The sequence below is a fragment of the Schistocerca cancellata genome, chromosome 5 (assembly GCF_023864275.1).
Source record: "Schistocerca cancellata isolate TAMUIC-IGC-003103 chromosome 5, iqSchCanc2.1, whole genome shotgun sequence".
Classification (NCBI taxonomy): domain Eukaryota; kingdom Metazoa; phylum Arthropoda; class Insecta; order Orthoptera; family Acrididae; genus Schistocerca; species Schistocerca cancellata.
This window is the reverse complement of record NC_064630.1, coordinates 281,858,134-281,877,875: the sequence shown is the minus strand read 5'-3', so window position 1 is coordinate 281,877,875 and position 19,742 is coordinate 281,858,134. Positions and strand designations below refer to the sequence as shown.

Sequence of the window (19,742 nt, the reverse complement as noted above, 5' to 3'; positions counted from 1 at the left end):
ATTTCAGTAGCCAATATCAAGTTCTTATTACTTTTGTGACAAGACTTTATATCTCCACCGTAACCGTAAACGTGATTCACATGACGAGATTCTCACTGTTACCACTGTCTGACAAAAGAGATGAAGCACCTACAAGGGTAGGTGGAAACAAAATTTAATATCACGGGTTGAGAGATTATGTGATGTTACAGCATCGATGATAATATCGAGTCACACTTACAAGGAATATGGCAGTACGATCCTAGACAGTGTGTTCAGAAACAGACCGAAAAGCTTATGAGGGTGTTGCAGGATACTTTGCGTCGATAAATAGTTGTCCAGAAAAAAAATCGATACTTTCCGAGTCAATCAGCAGTGAAGTTATACTATCAAACGTTGCGTGCGCGAGCTCAAGCAGCCCGCCAGAGATGGTATCTTCGTTTGGTCTCCCAAAACCGAACTACATAGCAATACAAATACTGGACATGGGACGGTAGTAACGATCGAACCAGAGACACAGTCTCGTTCGCTATCCTCCAAGCTATGAGAAAAGCTGACACAAACTGTATTTGGTGGGCCACCTGAATTTGCTTTCGTAACTTGTAGATTTTAATGTCAATTGTAATTAGCTCGGAAACGGTGATTTTTTTTTCTTAATAGTTATTTCTCTACCTTGCAACACCCCTACCAACTTCTGTTCACTCTATATATCTATGACTTTGCAGCCGATATGGATGTAGGATCTATTTCAGTGCGGAAGGGTGCCGTAAAGCCGTTGTGTCCTTTCCTGGAGCAGGGTGGCCCTCAGCCGTTGTAGCTGGACTTTGATGTCCTATACAGTGACACTGGGAGGGAACTGACATCCGAGAGTCCCATGTATGTTCAATTCGGGATAAATATGTAGATCTGGTTGGCCACGGGAGCAACTGCAAATCACGAAAACAGTTAATAGAGATGCTTCCTATCTGTGGACGAGCACTGCTCTGTTAAAAAATTGCACCACGACGTTATGACATGAGGGACAACACGTGGGTCGCAGGATGTCCTTAACATACCATTGTGCCGTCGGAGTCCCATCAATCAATACCAGTTGTGACAATGGGTCATACTCGATTGGTCAAAATACCATTAGGGCTACGAGTAATACTCGTACCACAGTGACTCTCCAAACATGGGAGGAAAGTGACTTCACCTCAGGTCACCGCCACACTCGCCCAGAGAGAAAACAATGTGACACCACTCGCCAGGAGTCCGTCCTTCCCTCTTGCGGCACCACACTAGAGGCAGCCTTTTGTGTTATTAACACATGAGATGGTGTCCATACTGTCGCTGCTGGTAGCATCCGACCAATGAGGCGGGATATCACAGAATTCTGCAGGGAGTCCAACAGCCGTTTTCGGATGGCAGGCGCCATTGTGGTTGGAGCGCAATACGGCGGCCCTCTCTTGTGGTGGTAAGACGTGGTCGAGTGGAACCTTGATGGCGTATATGCATTCCCTTACGTTCCCATGCAGTTTGTGACAGACTCCACAAACCGCGACATTGCATGATTGCACCAGTCAGCCAAATGAGATTCACGACAAGGCCCCTTTCAAGCTAAGTCTGGTGTTGATAGTGGGGTATTCGAGCCTTTCGCGGTAACTACACATCTGGTGCTGTTCATGCCGCTTATAGACCTCTCCAGGCATGGTAACAATACTAAACACAAACAACAGTAATGCACTCTAGGTCGCCGTTCTATTTCTCCTGTCTCATAAAATGGCAAATTATTAACATATCCGCCTATGGCGTGTACATATACGAAGTTACATTTATATCCGATCGTTGCTACTGCTTTTTTTTTTCACCAGTGAAGTTTCGCTCGGTGTGTCTAATCATTAATCAAATACTGACTTCCAATAGGTTATCTCAAATCATAAATGAAATATTGGTTGTGTGCATGTTATTTGGTATACGCGGTGTATGTTTCATTGTGCTGTGGTAGAGGATGAAGACAGATGACGAGATTTACTTGCTAAGTCGCCTTCTGTAAAGTGGATGACTCCATCGTTTTCGAAGATGACAGTTTTTTCCCATCCTTCAGTCGGTAAAAACAGAAACCTTATAGGATCTCTTTTTGTCCGTCTACTGTCTGTCCGATTGTTAAGAACCCTTTTCCTCAAAAACGGGTAGACATATCAAGTTCAAATGTATATGACGTACTAGGATGTACGGTCCCTTACAAAATTTTAAAAAATTTAAGCTTCTAACGCTAAATACTCAAAAGATACGACCATTTATGTCACATGCTTTGATACTCACAAACTCATTAACATCTGTATAGTACGTCCCATTGACATAGAATCATGAAACTTAGCCAGAAGCAAAGTTTCACAGTACAAATGAATAAGCACAAACCACTTGTTAATACGAAAGTTGTTATGCAATTACGTTACATAAGAATACCTTTTTGACATTATAACTTACATTTTAATCATCATCCATCAACAGCATCATAAGATATTACACCGTATGCAGAGACAAATTGTAACTAGTAGCCATGTTTTAGTAAGTTCATAGAAATATTTTATTAAATCTTCTCTCTCTGAATACGTAAACTTAAGTACCCTGCTCTCTTCCTTTTGTATGTTCGGACTAGTCTCATGAACTACTGTAGAGATTCTGATACGGTCTTGGCATTTCCAGAAACAATATCTTGTCAGCATCGATATCGATAACAGGCCAAAATCGTCGAGATTCTCACTTCCTGGGGTGTATGAACTATCTACATATGTAACTAAATGTGTAGGGAACCAAAAGTGGGTAAGTCATACTTGAGCTCACCAAATTTTGGGTAATTCATCGTGTTACAAGGCAAGGAACCGTACCATTATATTTTCAAGCGATCTCAAACAAACTTAGTGTCTTGAACTAGTGACACCTGACGAGAAATAGCGAAAACAATAACAACACCGAAGCTATGGCATTATTTAAATTTTCCTTGGGCAGTTCATGAGAACATTTGTCTTTCCATATAAGGTGCTACTCCAACTGAACGTCTGCTGTCCTGTTCAGAGTGGCAAGCTTGGCGAGTTAGAGGATAATACGCCCTCCAAATCGACTAAAAGTTTTCCTTACTTAACACCTAATTCGCCCTTGGTGAAACTTGTAGGCGATATACGAGCATTGTAAAAGCTGTTTCTGACTTTTGCGATCCCAAGCTCGATATTTCCTTTGCAGATTAGTTATTATTACTTTCATTTTCCTGTGTACATACTTTAAAGCTAATTTCAGATATTTTCTTTAGAAATTCCGCTTCTCTACAGAGATCATTTCATTCCGTTAAAGATATGAAAGATGTTTTGATAGCAAAGTTAGAACGAGAATATTCACATATGCTAATACAGCGGCGAAATAAAGAACACCTGAAACCTTTTCAAATCTTCCTCTAATAAAAATATTTCTGTGTGAGAGCAATTTAATATGGGGAAAGGTACGAATAATGCTGAAATGAAGCCTAAGTTCTGGAGAAAACACCGCTGCCAAAGGAAGAAATACTTAGAAAATGTCCATGTCTGTATGAATATAGAAAATAGACGAGCATGCAATCACTGATGCTTTAACCGAATGAAGTGAAATACATATCCTGTGTCTGTGTCTGTCTGTATATTCAGAGTAATCTTAGGAACTGCTGTAGGGCAGGGAGAGAGAGAGAGAGAGAGAGAGAGAGAGAGAGAGAGAGAGAGAGGGGGGGGGAGGAAAGAGAAGGAGAGGATGGGAAGTGTTACATTATTTATTACTGTTTCAGTTCATGTAGGCGATTTTCTTTTGAATGTCATAATCTTTGTTTACTACAGAAGATATTCATGTTATATTTAGATGCTGACAAATCAAGCTATGAAGTGCTCTTTGAAGATTATTTTCATTTTCTTGCATTATTATTTGATTTTATGTCTATAGCAGAGTATTCAAATATTTCTCCTTGTCGTTTGCTATGCTACACCTTGTTTCAAGGCCCTGACTAGGTCATATGTATGGACGTTGAATGGAGTTGGGGACAGGTTACATTGTAACGTAACTCCAAGTGGTGTTAATATTTGTTTATACATGTTATCTCCATCTTCGATTGTAATTTTTGTCTCTTTGTAAGGAGTTCTAAGAGAGGTAATTAGATCTGTTGGACGCCTCTTTCTTCCACAATCATTAACAACAGGTGTCAAATAACCTTGTTAAAGTCTTTTCCATAACCTAAAAATGGTCTAAGTAAACTTAATTCCTTTTGTTTACCTGTTGTTGAAGACTAAAAAAAAAACGGCAAATGCAGCATCGTTCTTTGCTAAATTATATCCACTATCCTAAACAGATTGTTGAGATGGCGCAGTTTATTATTTAACGTAGTGTTATAGACGTCATAGTCTCTGTTAACGAGGCTAATTCCTCTACAGTTGTTTAGGTCGGTTATGTTGCCTTTCTTGAATATGGAGAATATTTTTGCCAAATCACGCTCATCAGGTTACTTACCTGCAGCGGAATATATATTAATCAGATGTAGCATATATTCCTTCAGTTACAGACTTCCGTATTAAAGCAATTCGGCATTTATTCCGTATTTAATTGTTCCTTTCCTGGTCTTCAACTCTTTTATTGCTAAATATTACTCATTGCAAAGGCCTTACTGCGTTGGCTACGCTATTTCCCCTCAGTTCATCGGATGTGGCCGGCACTTCAGTTGGTGACCGTCAGGACCTGACCCCTGCTGCTCGCAGGTGAGGTGCATTGAGCGCTTGTTGCCAGTTGAGGAGCTGCTTGACTGGAATCCAAGCCAGGCGAGCGGCATGATGACCTCTTGTCCCTCCATACCTGCAACCGATGACGCATGCGGGGTGAGAGTGACACGGCGATCGAACGGTCGGCACCACTGGACATTCTGAGGCTTGTTTGGCCCGAGTTTCACACCCTGTTCATCCAGTAGGATGAGATCGGTGTTTCAATTGATTGTGCAAATGTCACCGAGTGGGATAGGTCACTGGTTAGCACACTGGACTCGCATTTGGGAGGACGATGGTTCAAACCCGCGTCTGACCATCTTGATTTAGGTTTTCCGTGATTTCCCCAGATCTCTTAAGGGATATGCTAGGATAGTTCCTTGGACAGGGGACGGCCACTTTCGTTCTCCATCCTTCCCTAATCCGAGCTTTTGCTCCTTCTCAAATGACCTAATTGTCGATGGGATGTTAAACACTAATCTCCTCATCCTCTGCAAATATCACAATACTCTTTTGCTGCTGAGTGTTCAACCCAGTGACTTTTACGGTGATCTTCCAATCGTTTCAAATTTTTATCTTTTAACTGGAAAAAGCTTTGTATACTTTTCCATTTACCTGAGAAACGCCTGAAATAATTGTAAATAAAAATATTAATGTTTGCTTGTACACAATTTTAAATCTGTTCAACAATTGATTTCAAATTTTCACGGAAGATTTCCTTCGAATACATACATGTTTTATACACCTACTGGAGCGTCGTATGATGTGTAAAATGTATGTATTGTATAAATAATAAATAAAAATGTAATACACATATGTATGAAAGATTCAGCTTCTCCTACCTATGGAGTTTTTGGAACCTGCAGTATCTTTAGAAATCACGTGAGATTTTCATTTCTCTTGGTCGCTACACACAAACAATTAGTCCAACAGAAAACATAAATAGGAACTTCTTGTGGGATATTTTATTTAAAATTTCATACTGGGATACGATTTTGCTGGAGGTCACAGTTTTCGAGAAAACCGTATTTGAAGGTCACTTTTTCTTGGATAGTTCGAAAACTGCGGCCTCTAGCGAAACCGTATTCCAGTACGGCATTCAACTACATTAAATTTCCTACGTAAAGGTCACTTCATATTTTTTTTTTTTTCGTAAGACTGGTACTTTGCGAATAGCGACCGAGAAAATTTGAAAACCTTGCGCGTGGTATTTGAATATGTCGCGGGTTGCATAAAACACACAATTAAAGGCACCTGAAGCGTCCGGTACACAGGGTGAACATTAATAAAACCGACAAAGTTTAAGAACAGATTTCAGCATGGACGAAGAGTTAAGAGATGCTTTGAACATGGGCAGTGTGCCGTAACGAGAAAAGCCCTATGCATAACGGTATACGCAACTGAGCCGCATACACATTATGATGAAAGCCTATAACAATCATCATGGGATTGTAGGTGTAATGTTCTCAGCTGATTTAACGCAATACACAACTGAGCTGCATACACATTATGATGAAAGCCCATAACAAACATCTTGAGGTTGTAGGTATAATGTTCTCGGGGTATAATGTCCTTACGTCATGTAATATAACTGTAATATTCCGGCTGCGAGTACCAGCCAGGGGGGCGCAGAAAGCTATGCACAGAAAGCAACGTGTTTTCTCAGCTAAGCGCATGACGTCACGGTGGAAGCAGCTTTGCCAAACAGTACACAGTTCGAATTGTGTGTGATTGTTTTGTGTTCAAAGGGGTATTTGGATTGAGTTCTTTCTTCTGAGGTACTCAGTCAACAGCGGAAACATTCGGAGTTCGGGAGTGTTAACGGTTTTTGCTGTAATTGATATTTGATTCGGAACTGAAATAGTTAGCGATAGTGGTCAGCGGGATCAACATTGTGTTCGCCAGCTCTATAATTTACGGTTCGTCCTGTGAAATTCTTATTGGAGAATCTTCAAGTGAGTGAGAAAATTAAGTTTTACAATGCCAGGCTGTGCTGTTACGGGCTGTTTCTCCTACAACCGGAGCACAAAGGGAACTGACGTAATGTATCACAGTTTCCCGCCTAATGAAACATTACAAAAACTATGGTTGTCGAAATGTTGTAGGAAAGACGGTGTAAATGTTGCGCATGCACGAATATGTTCTCGCCATTTCGCAGAAACAGATTACTCAAGGGATTTACAGTCTGAATTGCTTAATTTGCCCCGAAAAAGAATGCTCAAGCCAGATGCAGTTCCTTCGTGCAATTTGCCGTGCAGTAGTGCGACTGTCAATGTGTCACCCGCAGCAGACGACAGAACCAAACGGTATAAGAAACGAGAACTACATAAGAGATCTCTGGAAACTCTGGAAAAGCTGTCACCAAATAAGAAACATCATAATAAGAGCACATTTACAGATGACGGTTTTTTTTTCAGACACAGATAAAGTTACTTTGATGAATACTATAGCGGCTTCAGAAAGAAGGAATGCTGTTCATACAAACAAGTGTGTGCAACTTCGAGCTCTTAAGTAAATTCATTTCAATGCAATTAAATTAATAGTTTCTGATTTATTTGAGCCGAGGTTTCGAATTTCAAGTGTGTGTCAGTGTGGTTGTGACCTGATATTTTACCGATGTGTGAGGCATAAGCTGCGAAAGAATATAACTCATCAGTTTTAACTGTAATATTTTAGCAGCAGAAAAGCAGTTTAGACATCTCAATTCTGGAATAAACAAAATCTTACACCAAAAACTTGACGTAAACGCGCATGCCGTGTCGTCTGCTTGTGAGCGCTTGCTTCCACTCTGACGTCACTAGGCCAGCCAATGGTAGAGCAGAGCGCTTACTGCCCAACCTTATTATTTAGTAACCTTGGTACCAGCAATTATGCGCTGACGTAATACGATACAACGCTCTTTGCTCTAACGACAACGCTCTTTGCTGAAAAAAGAGGAGCATCTATGTTTTTCTTGTAATTGTTGGAGATAAGTCTGCAAACAGAAGTAATGTCAAGTGCAGAGGTTAACATGTAATCGCGATTATCAAGAATAAAAATTGAATTTGTGGACAAAAGGAAGGTAAATATCCTTACGAATTTTTACTCAATATTCGATCCTCGGACCTTCATAAAAACTATTAATGGGTTTAGTAACACAGTGCGTAGTGATCTCTTCGCGCATTAACAATACTGGGCGAATCTGCTACTATCACGGCCCGAACGACGCGCAATACTTCGCCGTCAGCTTTTATGTTCAAGACGTTCCCTAAGCGACTAGTTTGTTAGTCAGAATATATCATACTGCCACTGTTGATCAACCTTCTCATTCTGAAAGTGTGTCTAGAATTCCATATCTTACGGCGACTATGAATATCGTAGCTGCTAAAGCAGACGGTGTCTTCATCGCGAGTTGTAGCAGTTTTCTCCGTCTATGCCTGGCGTTCTCTGAGAACCGGAGAAGCAGAAACCTCCGACCGCCAGCTCACCCTGTACCTAACCCGTTCTCTCTTTACAGCAGCCACGAGGAAAACACATTCATCAATAGTCAAATTTTTATCACAGATTGTTTATGTTAGACAGGTAAGAATTTTATAATGTATGTTTCTAGGCAAAAAAATTAAAAAGGAAGTTTTTTTAGTGCCGTACCTATCTTATCTTTGTGAAAGACAAAATTCAAAGAGCAAGTTATTTAATTAATAATTTTTGCTTTTGCATAGAAGAGTCTCACTTCAAGGGAACAGATAATCGTACTTTCGCTCACACAAGATTGGCGGGCAACTTGTCTGGAGCTTGTAGTAGTGTCCATCTCAATGTTCTGTAGAACGTGGTATGTACTCCAAATCTGGTATACGCACAGTACACCGCCTCCCTGCAGTTTCGTCTCTCTGAAAGGGCCCATGATCATACAAACACCCAAAACGTCCTTGAAATGTTGTGTGATGTGGTTCGTGTCTGTCAGGGTACTAATTTTGATACAACTGTGCTGCCTGTAAACCGTTCAAGTCTGTATGGCGGTACGAAAACTTCCACTCGGCTTGTTCCCGACATGAGTACCGGACCATTCTGTTGCATAAACGCTGTGTCAATCACACATCCTGCCCCACTCCCCCCGTCCTTAGTTTTTCCTCTCCAGCCAACCCCTTTTTCTTTCTCATCATCTGTCCATATTCCCCCCGTCTGCCCTCGGCTGTAGTATGTCATATTTGCCAACTTTTTAGTGCAGTGTTCAAGTGAATGATCAGTGTTGTACGTCTTTCCAAAGTGTTGCGAACATAAATCATGCTGTCGCTGGGTGTGAATTTTATGTCTCTTGCGAACAGAAACCAGACCGTGGCCGTGTTTCCTAACTGTCTGTCTATTATTTTACCTGTCTGCTTCATATGTATTTTATTAGCATCATCATCCCTTTGTTCTATGTATTAAGTTCCACGATTTTCCGCCATGTTACCATTTAAGTCTCCGATTTTATCGCCTGTTTTTATTATATATTACCTTCATTTTTTTAAAACAAATTCTGTAGGCTGAAGAGCGGCATAGTAAGCTGCTGCCAGCCCGCCCCCTTCGGGGGGAATCGAAACTCAATAAAGAAAAAAAAAAAAAGAAACACGCATCCTGCAACACATAAGGAACGCACGGCACGTGGTCAGAGGAACTGCTACTCGTCCGCGCCATTGTCGTGGTAACGATGCATTTCAAGACTAAGATTCATAGGACCTTTTTTCCTCCATCTCCGTTCATGAATATTGTCCATTTTATTAACGTTCACTCTATATATACCATGTGGGGCCCCAATTGGTATATAAAAAAAATTTGTTGGCAAACTTTCAACGCAATCAGCGAAGATCCTACAGAGATTTAAGATTTTGAGAAAACGAACGTCTACATCCACATAAAGAAAAGTGTATATGTTGGTTTGCTCAAAATCTTAAACCTCCAAAAGTTTTTCGCCCTTCTGTATACGCCTCCCGTCCCCCACACGCATCCTCTATGACCTCATTTCTTTCCCCCATCTGCTCCTATTCTTCGAACATCTCCGTATACTCTACACCTCCCGCCAACTTGATCCCCCTCACCCCCTGGTTGCTCCTCTCCTCTCCAATCCCCACCCTCTGCTACGCATTCACTGTTGTTGTCCCCCCTACCCTCCATCTCTACACCCTTCACCTCCTTTCCCAAGGTGGCTTTCGTCAACTCCCCCTCCCGGACGATGCCCTCTCTCCCTCCATTTATCCCTCCTATCAACTCTGATCCTTACCCCACCTCCACTGTCCTTTCCCTGGGCTCCCTCTTCCCCCCATTCCATCCTGTTTTCTCCCCACCTAACCTCTCTCTGCCTCTGCCCCGCCTCCTCCTCAGTCTTTCCCCACTCCCTGTCTGCCCAGCCCCCCCCCCCCTCTTATGAGTCCTCGTCTTCCATCGGCTCCTTTCCCCCTCGCCCCCACTTCGTTTTTCCTCTCCTTCCCCCTCCCCCCCTTTTCTTTGCCATCATCTTTCTAGGCTCCCCCCGTCTGCCCTCGGCTATGATATGTCATATTTGTGCCAACTTTTTAGTGCAGTGTTCAAGTAAATGTTCAGTGTTGTACATCTTTCCAAAGCGTTGCGAACAGAAATCATGCTGTCGCTGGGTGTGAATTCTATGTCTCTTGCGAACAGAAACCAGCCTTTCGCCGTGTTTTTAATTGTCTATCTATTATTTTACATGTCTGCTTCATATGTACTTTATTAGCATCATCAACCCTTTGTTTTATGTTTTAAGTTGCACGATTTTCCGCCGTTTTACCATTTTAATCACCGATTTTATCGCCTGCTTTTATTATTTGTCATCTTCATCTTTTTAAAACAAACTCTGTAGGCTGAAGAGCGGCGTACTAAGCTGCTGCCAGCCCGCCCCCTACGGGGTGAATCGAAACTCAATAAAGAAAAAAAAAGTTTTTCACTGAAAACGAGTGCTTTCTCTTCCCTTTCTTATCCATTTAAGCAAACCGAGTCACAGTAACAGTAAATAGCGATAGAATAAATATCTGAGGATACCTCATTTCCATCTGGCCTGCAGGCGTGCGACTACTAACCTGCGGGCACGACCTGGAAGACGCAAGGCGCGCGCTGCGTGCCGACGGCGTTCCTGGCGCGGCACAGCAGCTGGCCGTAGTCGGCCTCGGCGCGCGGCGTGTACAGCAGCAGGCTGCGGCCGCGCTCCACCGACCACGCGGCGGCCGGCAGCTCGCGCTCGTCCGCGCTGCCGTTGAAGCTCCAGCTGAACGACAGCCCGTGGCTGGGGTTCGCGTCCACCTCGCACGACACGCGCACCGCCTCGCGCCGCGCCACGCCGTACGTCAGCTGTTGGTTCTCCGAGCACAGCGGCCGGTCTGCGCACGAGGCCAGCAGCGGTAAGTTAGGCGGGTAGAGCTTACAGCTACTGTATGACAAACTAACGGGTGGCGCAGTTTTCAAGTAGCACATTCCCCTATGAATGCGAAAGCAGTACCTCGACTTCTGAAGTAGAGTAAACAGATCTTTGTTCTGTTTCTCGATGGACACAGAACCTAGGTCTGAAACTAAACCCCAAGACATCCCAGGTCATTCTTTTATCTCATCCAAAGTTAATCAGCCGGTACTTTCACGAAACAGTCCCTCAAATACTCCTCAATAGTACCCAACTACGTTTACCAAAAAACTGTAAAAGACCTTGGAATAATCTTGGATGAACACCTAAACTGGGAAGAACAAAGAGTCACAGCTTGCCCGAAATCGCTCTCCTCCCTACATGCAATCCAAAAATTTAGAAAAAAAGTATTTCCAACCCATCTTAAACAAAAATTAGTCCAAACACTAGTCTTGCCTAATCTTCACTACTGTGATGTACTTCAACACGACACAAATAGTGAAAATTCGAGATGCCTCGAGCTAGTGATGAATGCTTGCGTAAGATACGTGTGTAATATACGGTTGTATGATCATATCAGACTTTCATACTCCCAGCTAGGTTGGTTACGCCCACATAAGGTACGCGATCTCCACACGATGTGCTTTCTTCATCGACTTCTTAGTCACTGGTGCCCCCAATACTTATCTTCTCACATTAAACACCTATCAGCATTCCACAACCGCAATACCTGATCGGATACGTCTAGCTTCTTGGCTGTACCTTTACATAACACAAAATCTTTCTCCGTGTTATACTCCATCTCAGCCATAAGACTATGGAACGCGCTCCCCTGTGACCTGCCTCTTATCCAGACCCACTCAACATTCAAGGGGGAACTCAAAACTTACATATTAGGGACGGTATAGCCACCATTGTTGTGCACCTCTCATCTCTTTCTTTCTCCTCTACATCATAGCCTCGAATTTTACCATTCTATTGCTCTTCCTCTTCTAAATCTCTTTCACACCATTCTCTTGTCTTATGTCTCTGTTCGATGTGAATAACTCACAAGCTGCAAGAACATAACGAGAAAATTCCCAACTAGCAATAGGACTGACATTCATAAAAGAAAAATATGTTTATTTTCATATACATAGTCATTATTATTATTATTATTATTATTATTATTGATTGTTACAATTATTATTTTTTTATTATTATAATTATCCTTATACTACTGTTATAATCTCTATTTTTTCTTTAACATTAATACTGTATAACACGTGATATGCCCATAATGTTCTGTACAAACTGAAATTCGTTCACTCTGAGTATGCCTAGTTAGGTGTAAGAGAGGGCCTGAAGGCTCTAATCTTGCCAGGTAAAATAAATGCACACATAAATAAAATAAGTAAACAGCTAAAACAAAGGGCCGTTTTCCGCAATAATAAATTGTTATCGTTCTTCAATCAGCATTTCAGTTCATTCAGTCAGGGAAGATAGAAGTTTCTCTTTGCGGTCTGCAAAATGACTTGCTCCACAGAAGAAAGAACTGAAATTGTGGAAGTATATATAAACAAGTTCGATTAAGGAAACTAGTGAAATTTTCGTGGTGAGGTATGCGAATAGACGCCTATCTGCAGAGAGAGCAATACAAAATCTGTATAAAAATTGGCGCCCCTACGCATCGGGGCAAGATGTAAAACGACAAATAATTCCTTCAACTCGCACGTCAGAGGTTACTGCAGATGTTCGCAGAAGAATTATTCAGAGCCTAAAGAAGTCAACATGTAAATTGACACCAAATGTGTATGTACAATTTTATAAAGTATTCTGTGACAGCAGCACAGTCATGGGTATAAAATGCTAAAAGTCATATAAGATCAGTCCAGATCGCGCTTTCAGATTTTTAATTTCTTAGCAGCCGGTTTCAGTCGTTTCCTGAGATCATCTTCGGGCTTTTCCCGCCACCAGCAGCCATAATGACGGGGACAAGCCTGCTGAAGGGGGTTTGAGCAAAGAGCAGAAAAATGCTGCTAACAAATAAAAAATCTGAAAACGTGATAGAGACTGTTTTCATTTTATTTTAAATGTTTGTAAGTAGAAGGAGTTACCAGCTCTTATTTAGATGTTTTAATCCGAAGCCATATCGAGTGATTGTTGTACAGCAATTACGGGAAGATGACTGTCATAAACTTGCAGTTTACCGCACGTGGCTTTTGAATAACAAAAATGGTTCATATGGCTCTGAGCACTATGGGACTTGACATCTGTGGTCATCAGTCCCCTAGAACTTAGAACTACTTAAACCTAACTAACCTAAGGACATCACACACATCCATGCCCGAGGCAGGATTCGAACCTGCGACCGTAGCAGTCACGGGGTTCCGGACTGCGCGCCTAGAACCGCTAGACCACCGCGGCCGGCTTTGAATAACATTAAAGATGATTTGTTAGACCCTTTCCATTACTTCATGAGTGGTGAAACATGGTTTCCCCTTTCTGGTCATGTGAATCCACAGAACACGAGGTACTGGGCAACGGAGAACACTAACACTGTGTGTCAGCAACCATTCCATGATTTAAAAAATCGGAGTTTGGTCCGCTGTATCAGGAACATGCATCATTGGACAGATATTTGTTGATACTACCCTCAAGACTATTGCATGTATAGATATTTTTGATATATTTTGTGCTCAACTTACTGAATATGAAAGACAATACCTGCTCTTCTAGTAAGATGTGGCAACATGCCAAGCGTCTGAGGTATCCATGAAGCAGTCCACGATATCTTCACTGAGGGCGAACTGTCAGCAGACCTTTATGGCCACCACATTCGCCGAATATAACAACAAGTGATTTCTTACCAATGGGACACTTTAAGAGCAAGGTGTATGAAAAAAAATACACACACAATGCAGCAACTGAAAGCCAACATCAGCCGTGAAGTTATCACTGTCGATATCCGAACATAACGCCGCATGTATGTGAAAATGCTCAGACATGCACAGCTGTGTACTGACGCTGCGGGGGTCACTTTCAACATATTCTACAAATTATTTTTCAGGATGTTTTCCATCCTACGTAAATGGTAAGTCCATTTTAGCTCACTGTTTCTGTAATTCCACTGCATTTTCTTTAGACTTACACAGGCTAATTTTACCTATGCCATCCTTTATAAAGTTTTCTCTACCTTACTCAAAGCTAAACGAAAGCTCATGATGGGCCAGAAGCAATTCATCGCAGTAGAAGGGGACACCGGTATAGTTACTGACAAAGGGGAAATTTTACATCTCATTCGGAACTTTTACAGCCGACTTGTGATATTCCTCTTACTTTGGACAGTTTATTATTTCCTAAATTTTGCACTATATGGGACACTGCAGCAAGAAAGAAACTTTTAAGCGTTTCCTGTACTTGTGATTTATGGTACTATTATTACACGCACATGATCGAAGTCATATTTACACATGTATGCACTGTAACAATGACAGTGGACCGATCGACAACCACTTAGTGGTTGATGTGGCTAACTTTTATTTTAAGTTTTGCTTGTTCTAATTACACTGTTGGCAAATCTCATCATTTAAAAATAAACATTCAAGTGGTTGTTGACAAGCAACAAACTCATAGCTGCAGACATTTACCTGACGAAAATGGCTTCCTATAAAGGACGTACGTAAGCAATAGAAAAAATACTGCAACAGGTACTGGATGCTAGTTCAGATGACGACAGTGATATAGATACGTTTTCTGCTGATACTTATGATATTACTAACGATGGGCCGAGTTAACATCCAGACGTAAACGAAGTGAATCTCTCTGAAAATGAGGACAATTTTGAAACAGGTGATGAAAATGTAGACTCTGGTGACAAAGAAATGGTCGAAAAAATCACAGGAGAAAGGTAAATTATGGAAAAAGTTATCTCCTCCTCAAAGTCGTTGCAGACAGCATGGTTACAGGTAAACCAGAGTTGACAACTTACAGTGAAAACGTTTCAGAATTATGTGAAACCATGAAACTTTTTTTACTGGTGATATGCAGAATGAAATTTGCCTCCAAACTAATTCTGAGGGCACTTCAAAACACCCAAGTTCGTTGAACGGTATTACTGCAGAAGAATTGATAGTATTTTGTGGATTGCGTATTCTTGCAAGTCTTATGAGAGTGAAGAAAGAATCAGTAGTAAATTCATGGCGCCGAGGTCAGAATTTACTGAAAAATTGGGAAAAGACAGATTTGTTCAAATTTTACATCTTCTTCGTTGTGATGATAAAATGACAAGACCTGAACCTAGAATGTCAGACACATTAGCTCCAGTTAGAAAAAGTTTTGACAGTGCAACCAGCAGATTTCAAACGAACAGTTGGTTTGCATTTAGGGGAATATGTCCATTTCTTATGTTCAGGAGAAGATAAAAAAGCGAATATTGAATGAAAGTTTTAATTGCAGTAACGCCCAAACTTTCTACGCACACAGTATAGAAGTGTAAACAGTGAAAAATAACGAGGAAAGAGAAAGGACCTAAAGTCTTCGTGAAGCCAAGCACGTGATCAGTAATTTATATGGGACCGGCAGGGCCGTCACAGCTAACAGTTGTCTTACATTCTGTGAGCTAGGAGAGTTCCTTCTAGCACAGAATATGAAGCTGGAAAGCACATTGCGGCATAAGAAGTCAGAGTTCCCAGCATTCCTATTCTGAAAAACAAACACAGGGCGGTACACGATTCACTTACCAATGAATTAACGTTGGCGGCTTATGCGCCAGCAAATAATAGAGCGGTACTATTTCTCTCATCCCAAGATCATTATGATTCAGGTGCTACAGAAGCAAGTGACGCCAGGCCAGAAGTCAACATGAATTATAATGTTACCAAAAGTTGTGTTGATGTGCTGTACGACTTAGTGAGGAAATATACAGGCTAAAGATATACTAGACAATGTTGCTAGTCTGAAAGCTTTCGTTCTCTGGATGACGAAAAATTCATCAAGGAAAATGATAGATAGCAATCTAAACGTTACAGTGATAAAAGTAGCAGACAAAATAAAGACAAGAAGTAATAGAGTTGTAGACAATGTAAACTTAGTGAAGTTCAGAACAGAAAAAGAAGATAGGAAAATAAAATTATCTTGAAAATACATGCATATATAATTTTGTGTGTAATGTCCCCTTGTTGTAGTCAAGACAATGGTCTGTAATAAACAAATAATAAAAGTAAATTACCTGGAATTGAACTCTGATTGCACCCTGCTGCCTTCAGTCGAATCTTTGTTTGGAATTCTATTCCGAGTTATGGATGTTGACGACAGTGATTAGAGATTTGAAGATTCGTATTACTGGTAGCGAAACGTATTAGAGACAGCATTACAGTCCGCTATTGGGACTTTTCTGGTTGCATTCCCTTCCGGGACACATGAGCCACTGAAGTGATTTGCTGCAAAACTTTTATTTCCCATTAATTTTCTGTGTTAATGGTTATTGCTCCCTCCATATTTAGCGAATCCGTTTCCGATTTTTTTTTAAAAATGGAGTGGTGTTACTCCCCGGGTTAGTTTCAATTCCAGGTGGTTTGTACTTTAGTTTGTAAGCTATTGTATTAAGTAGAAACAGAAGTAAAACTTCAAACAACCAAGATCCCTGTTGTACGGTATTTATTGTGGCGACCGGTTTCAGCAAACTACGCTGCCGTCACCAGATCTATAAAGCATAAATCAACATCTTGAAGCAGACTGGAATCAGATGTAAAAGGGTGTAAAACAACTTAACATAAGCATAGACTATACCACTGCATATAACATACCTTCCGTAGTACATCTGAGTTAATCTAGACCAAATCAATCTTATATCGAATCGCATCATAGAACGATATTTCATTAACATGAGAAAAACAGTATATTAACAAGTCAAGCATAAAATAACATAGAAGTGACAAAGTCGTTGTAGATCCATACGACAATTACTAATCGCAAGAAGAGAAAGGGCTTTAAAATGGCTGGTTAGTCGAGAAATAATAGTCACATGGTATTCCTGAAATATTTCTTTATTCATTTCTGCTCTGCCCATCTTCAGATGACATGGTGATAAATATATTTCTTTACAATCTTCCACAGCGGATTTCACCTAAAGATGTGTGCTACTAACAACCTAGTGAAGTGGCTAGTGTCACCTCGCACCGAGTAATTTTCTTAAGCGGGGACGGACGCCAGCCACTTCACTCGGCTGTTAGTAGCACACATGTTTATGTGAAATCTTACTTTGCTTTGTGGAATTGTAAAACCTATGTCGGTTTTGACGTTCTTTGACAACTTTGTCAAACTTGTATGTTCACTTTGTATCAAAGGGTATGTATTACGTCTTAAATGTCTTGTTGGTGTACGGTGGTTTACTATAGGGGCTCCATTTATACGCGAGTGTAATTTTGCAAGATTGCAAAGAAACGTATTTATCACTAGGTCATCTGAAGATGGGCTGAGCCCGAAACGCGAAATGAACAGCAAAAGGTTCCACAAATACTCTGTGACTTATTTCGCAACTAGCCGGCCACATTAAAGCCATTTCTATTCTCATGAAACATAAAACAGCTGTTACATGAAAAACGTGCGTATTACACTCATTACACAAGCTCATTTTCGTACATTTGCACAATGAAGACTGAGATTCTCAGGTAAACATCGTAGACGATACAAGCAGCCACCAGGTGACACTGTGATATAATTTACAGAGAAAAATGCGTCGTGCCATGTAAAAAATGAAAAAAAACGAACGATCCAAGAACGTTACAGTGCTGACATGCAATAAATAAATAATCGAAATCAGAGTTTGTTATAAAAAACTATAAATTAAAGAACAGAACAGGGAGCACTATATCTCCAATGTAACGTTTAATACATAAGTAGTGAAGCCAGTCGTAGTACCTGGAAGTCTAGCTACATGTTGATGGCGTAAATCATGTGATTGTACGAAGCCAGCTCAGTGATTTCATTGTATAATTTCTGTACTTGTACGTACTTCTGTACGTGTTTTTGGTAGTTGTCAGTGGAGCACTTGATGTCTCCTTTGCTTAACTCACCGAGGCACCAAACACAGTGCATGGCTGTCGAGGCTTTATGCTCCTTGCATTTTATGACATTTGCATTTTTACTGTTTTTGTTTTTGTAAAACGAACATGCCATATGACTGACTTCACTACTTCAGTATTAAATGGCACACTTAAGGTACATTGTTTCCAATTATTTTGTATACTATTAATTTATTATTATTATAAACAAATAAATGTAATTTACTCCGATTTAGATTATTTCTCTATTACATGTCTGCAGTGTAAAACACTTGAATCGTTGGTTTCTCTTTATATTTTATACCACACGGCATATGCCGCTTCTACCACAGTTCCACTGAGTGACTGCTTGTAACGTCTATGAAATTTACTTGAGAATCTCAGAATTCTGATAACATACGGAAATGAACTTGTGTAATAACTGTAATACTATTTAAATTATTGTACTGTGATCTTATTCGAAACTAAATGCAATAAAATCTACATCTACACCTACATACATACCCCTCAAGCCACTGTACGGTGCGCGACGTTAGGTACCCAGTAACACTGCTAGTAATTTTCTTTCCTCTTCCACTCACTAACAGAGCGAGGGGAATCGACCGTCTATATGCCTCCGTATGAGCCATGATTTCTCGTATCTTATGTTCGTGGTCCTTACCCGAAATGTATGCTGGCGGCAGTAGGATCGTTCTGCAGTCAGCTCCAAATGCCGGTTCTCTAAATTTTCTCAACAATATTCCTCGACAAGAACTTCGATATCCCTCCAGAGAGTCCCATTTGAGTTCCCGAATCATCTCCGTAACACTTGAGTGTTGCTTGAATCTACCGGCAAGAAATCTAGCAACCCGCCTCGGAAATGCTTGTTTCCTTTAATCCGACATGGCAATGAATCGAAACATTCGAGCAGTACTCAAGAATAGGTCGGGTAGCGTCCTATATGCGGAGTCCTTTGCATATGAACCACACTTTCCCAAAATTCTCACAATAAACCAAAGTCGATCATTCGCCTTCCCACCGAGATCCTCACATTTTCGCCCTACTTATTGCCGTTTTGCATGATTACATCGAGATATTAAAACGGCGCTACTGTTACAATCAGGAGTTTTGCTGCATCCGAACATTACGGGTTTGTTTTTCCTACTCATCCGCTTTAAATTACTTTTTTCCACATTTAGAGCCTGCTGCCATTCAACACACCAATTAGAAATTTTGTCTAAGTCATTTTGCATCCTCATACAGCTACTCAACTTCGACAGCTTTCCGTACACGTCTTCTCTGCTGGGCTTTTGACAGAATTAACTTCAACTTTTTACTTCTTGTTGATTACATTGTTTCACGACGAGCTTTTTTTGGCATATGTCCCATTTTCAAGTGTACCTGTTGACATTACGTTTATACTTAATTTTACTGTAGGTCTATGTTACGTATAGATGGAGTGACGTCCACAAATATTTTCGAACGTAATTTCTTTTATGTACCACGTTGTTAACATAGGTCACGTATTTACTTTTTACAGAAGAATGAGAGTGAAATTTCATATTACTTTTTATGACAGTTTTAAAATTATAGATCTTTCCAATGTCAATGTAATAGGACTATGAGATTTCC

General features: G+C 40.8%; 1 protein-coding gene across 1 annotated transcript in view; it reads right to left on the bottom strand.

The window, feature by feature from the left end:
• Window positions 1–19,742, bottom strand: part of LOC126188497 (nephrin-like) — a 758,389-nt gene that overhangs the window by 64,071 nt on the left and 674,576 nt on the right. Inside the window, exon 10 of the mRNA XM_049930101.1 lies at window positions 10,775–11,071. Coding sequence (XP_049786058.1) covers window positions 10,775–11,071 — 297 coding nt within the window. The remainder of the gene's footprint in view (window positions 1–10,774; window positions 11,072–19,742) is intronic.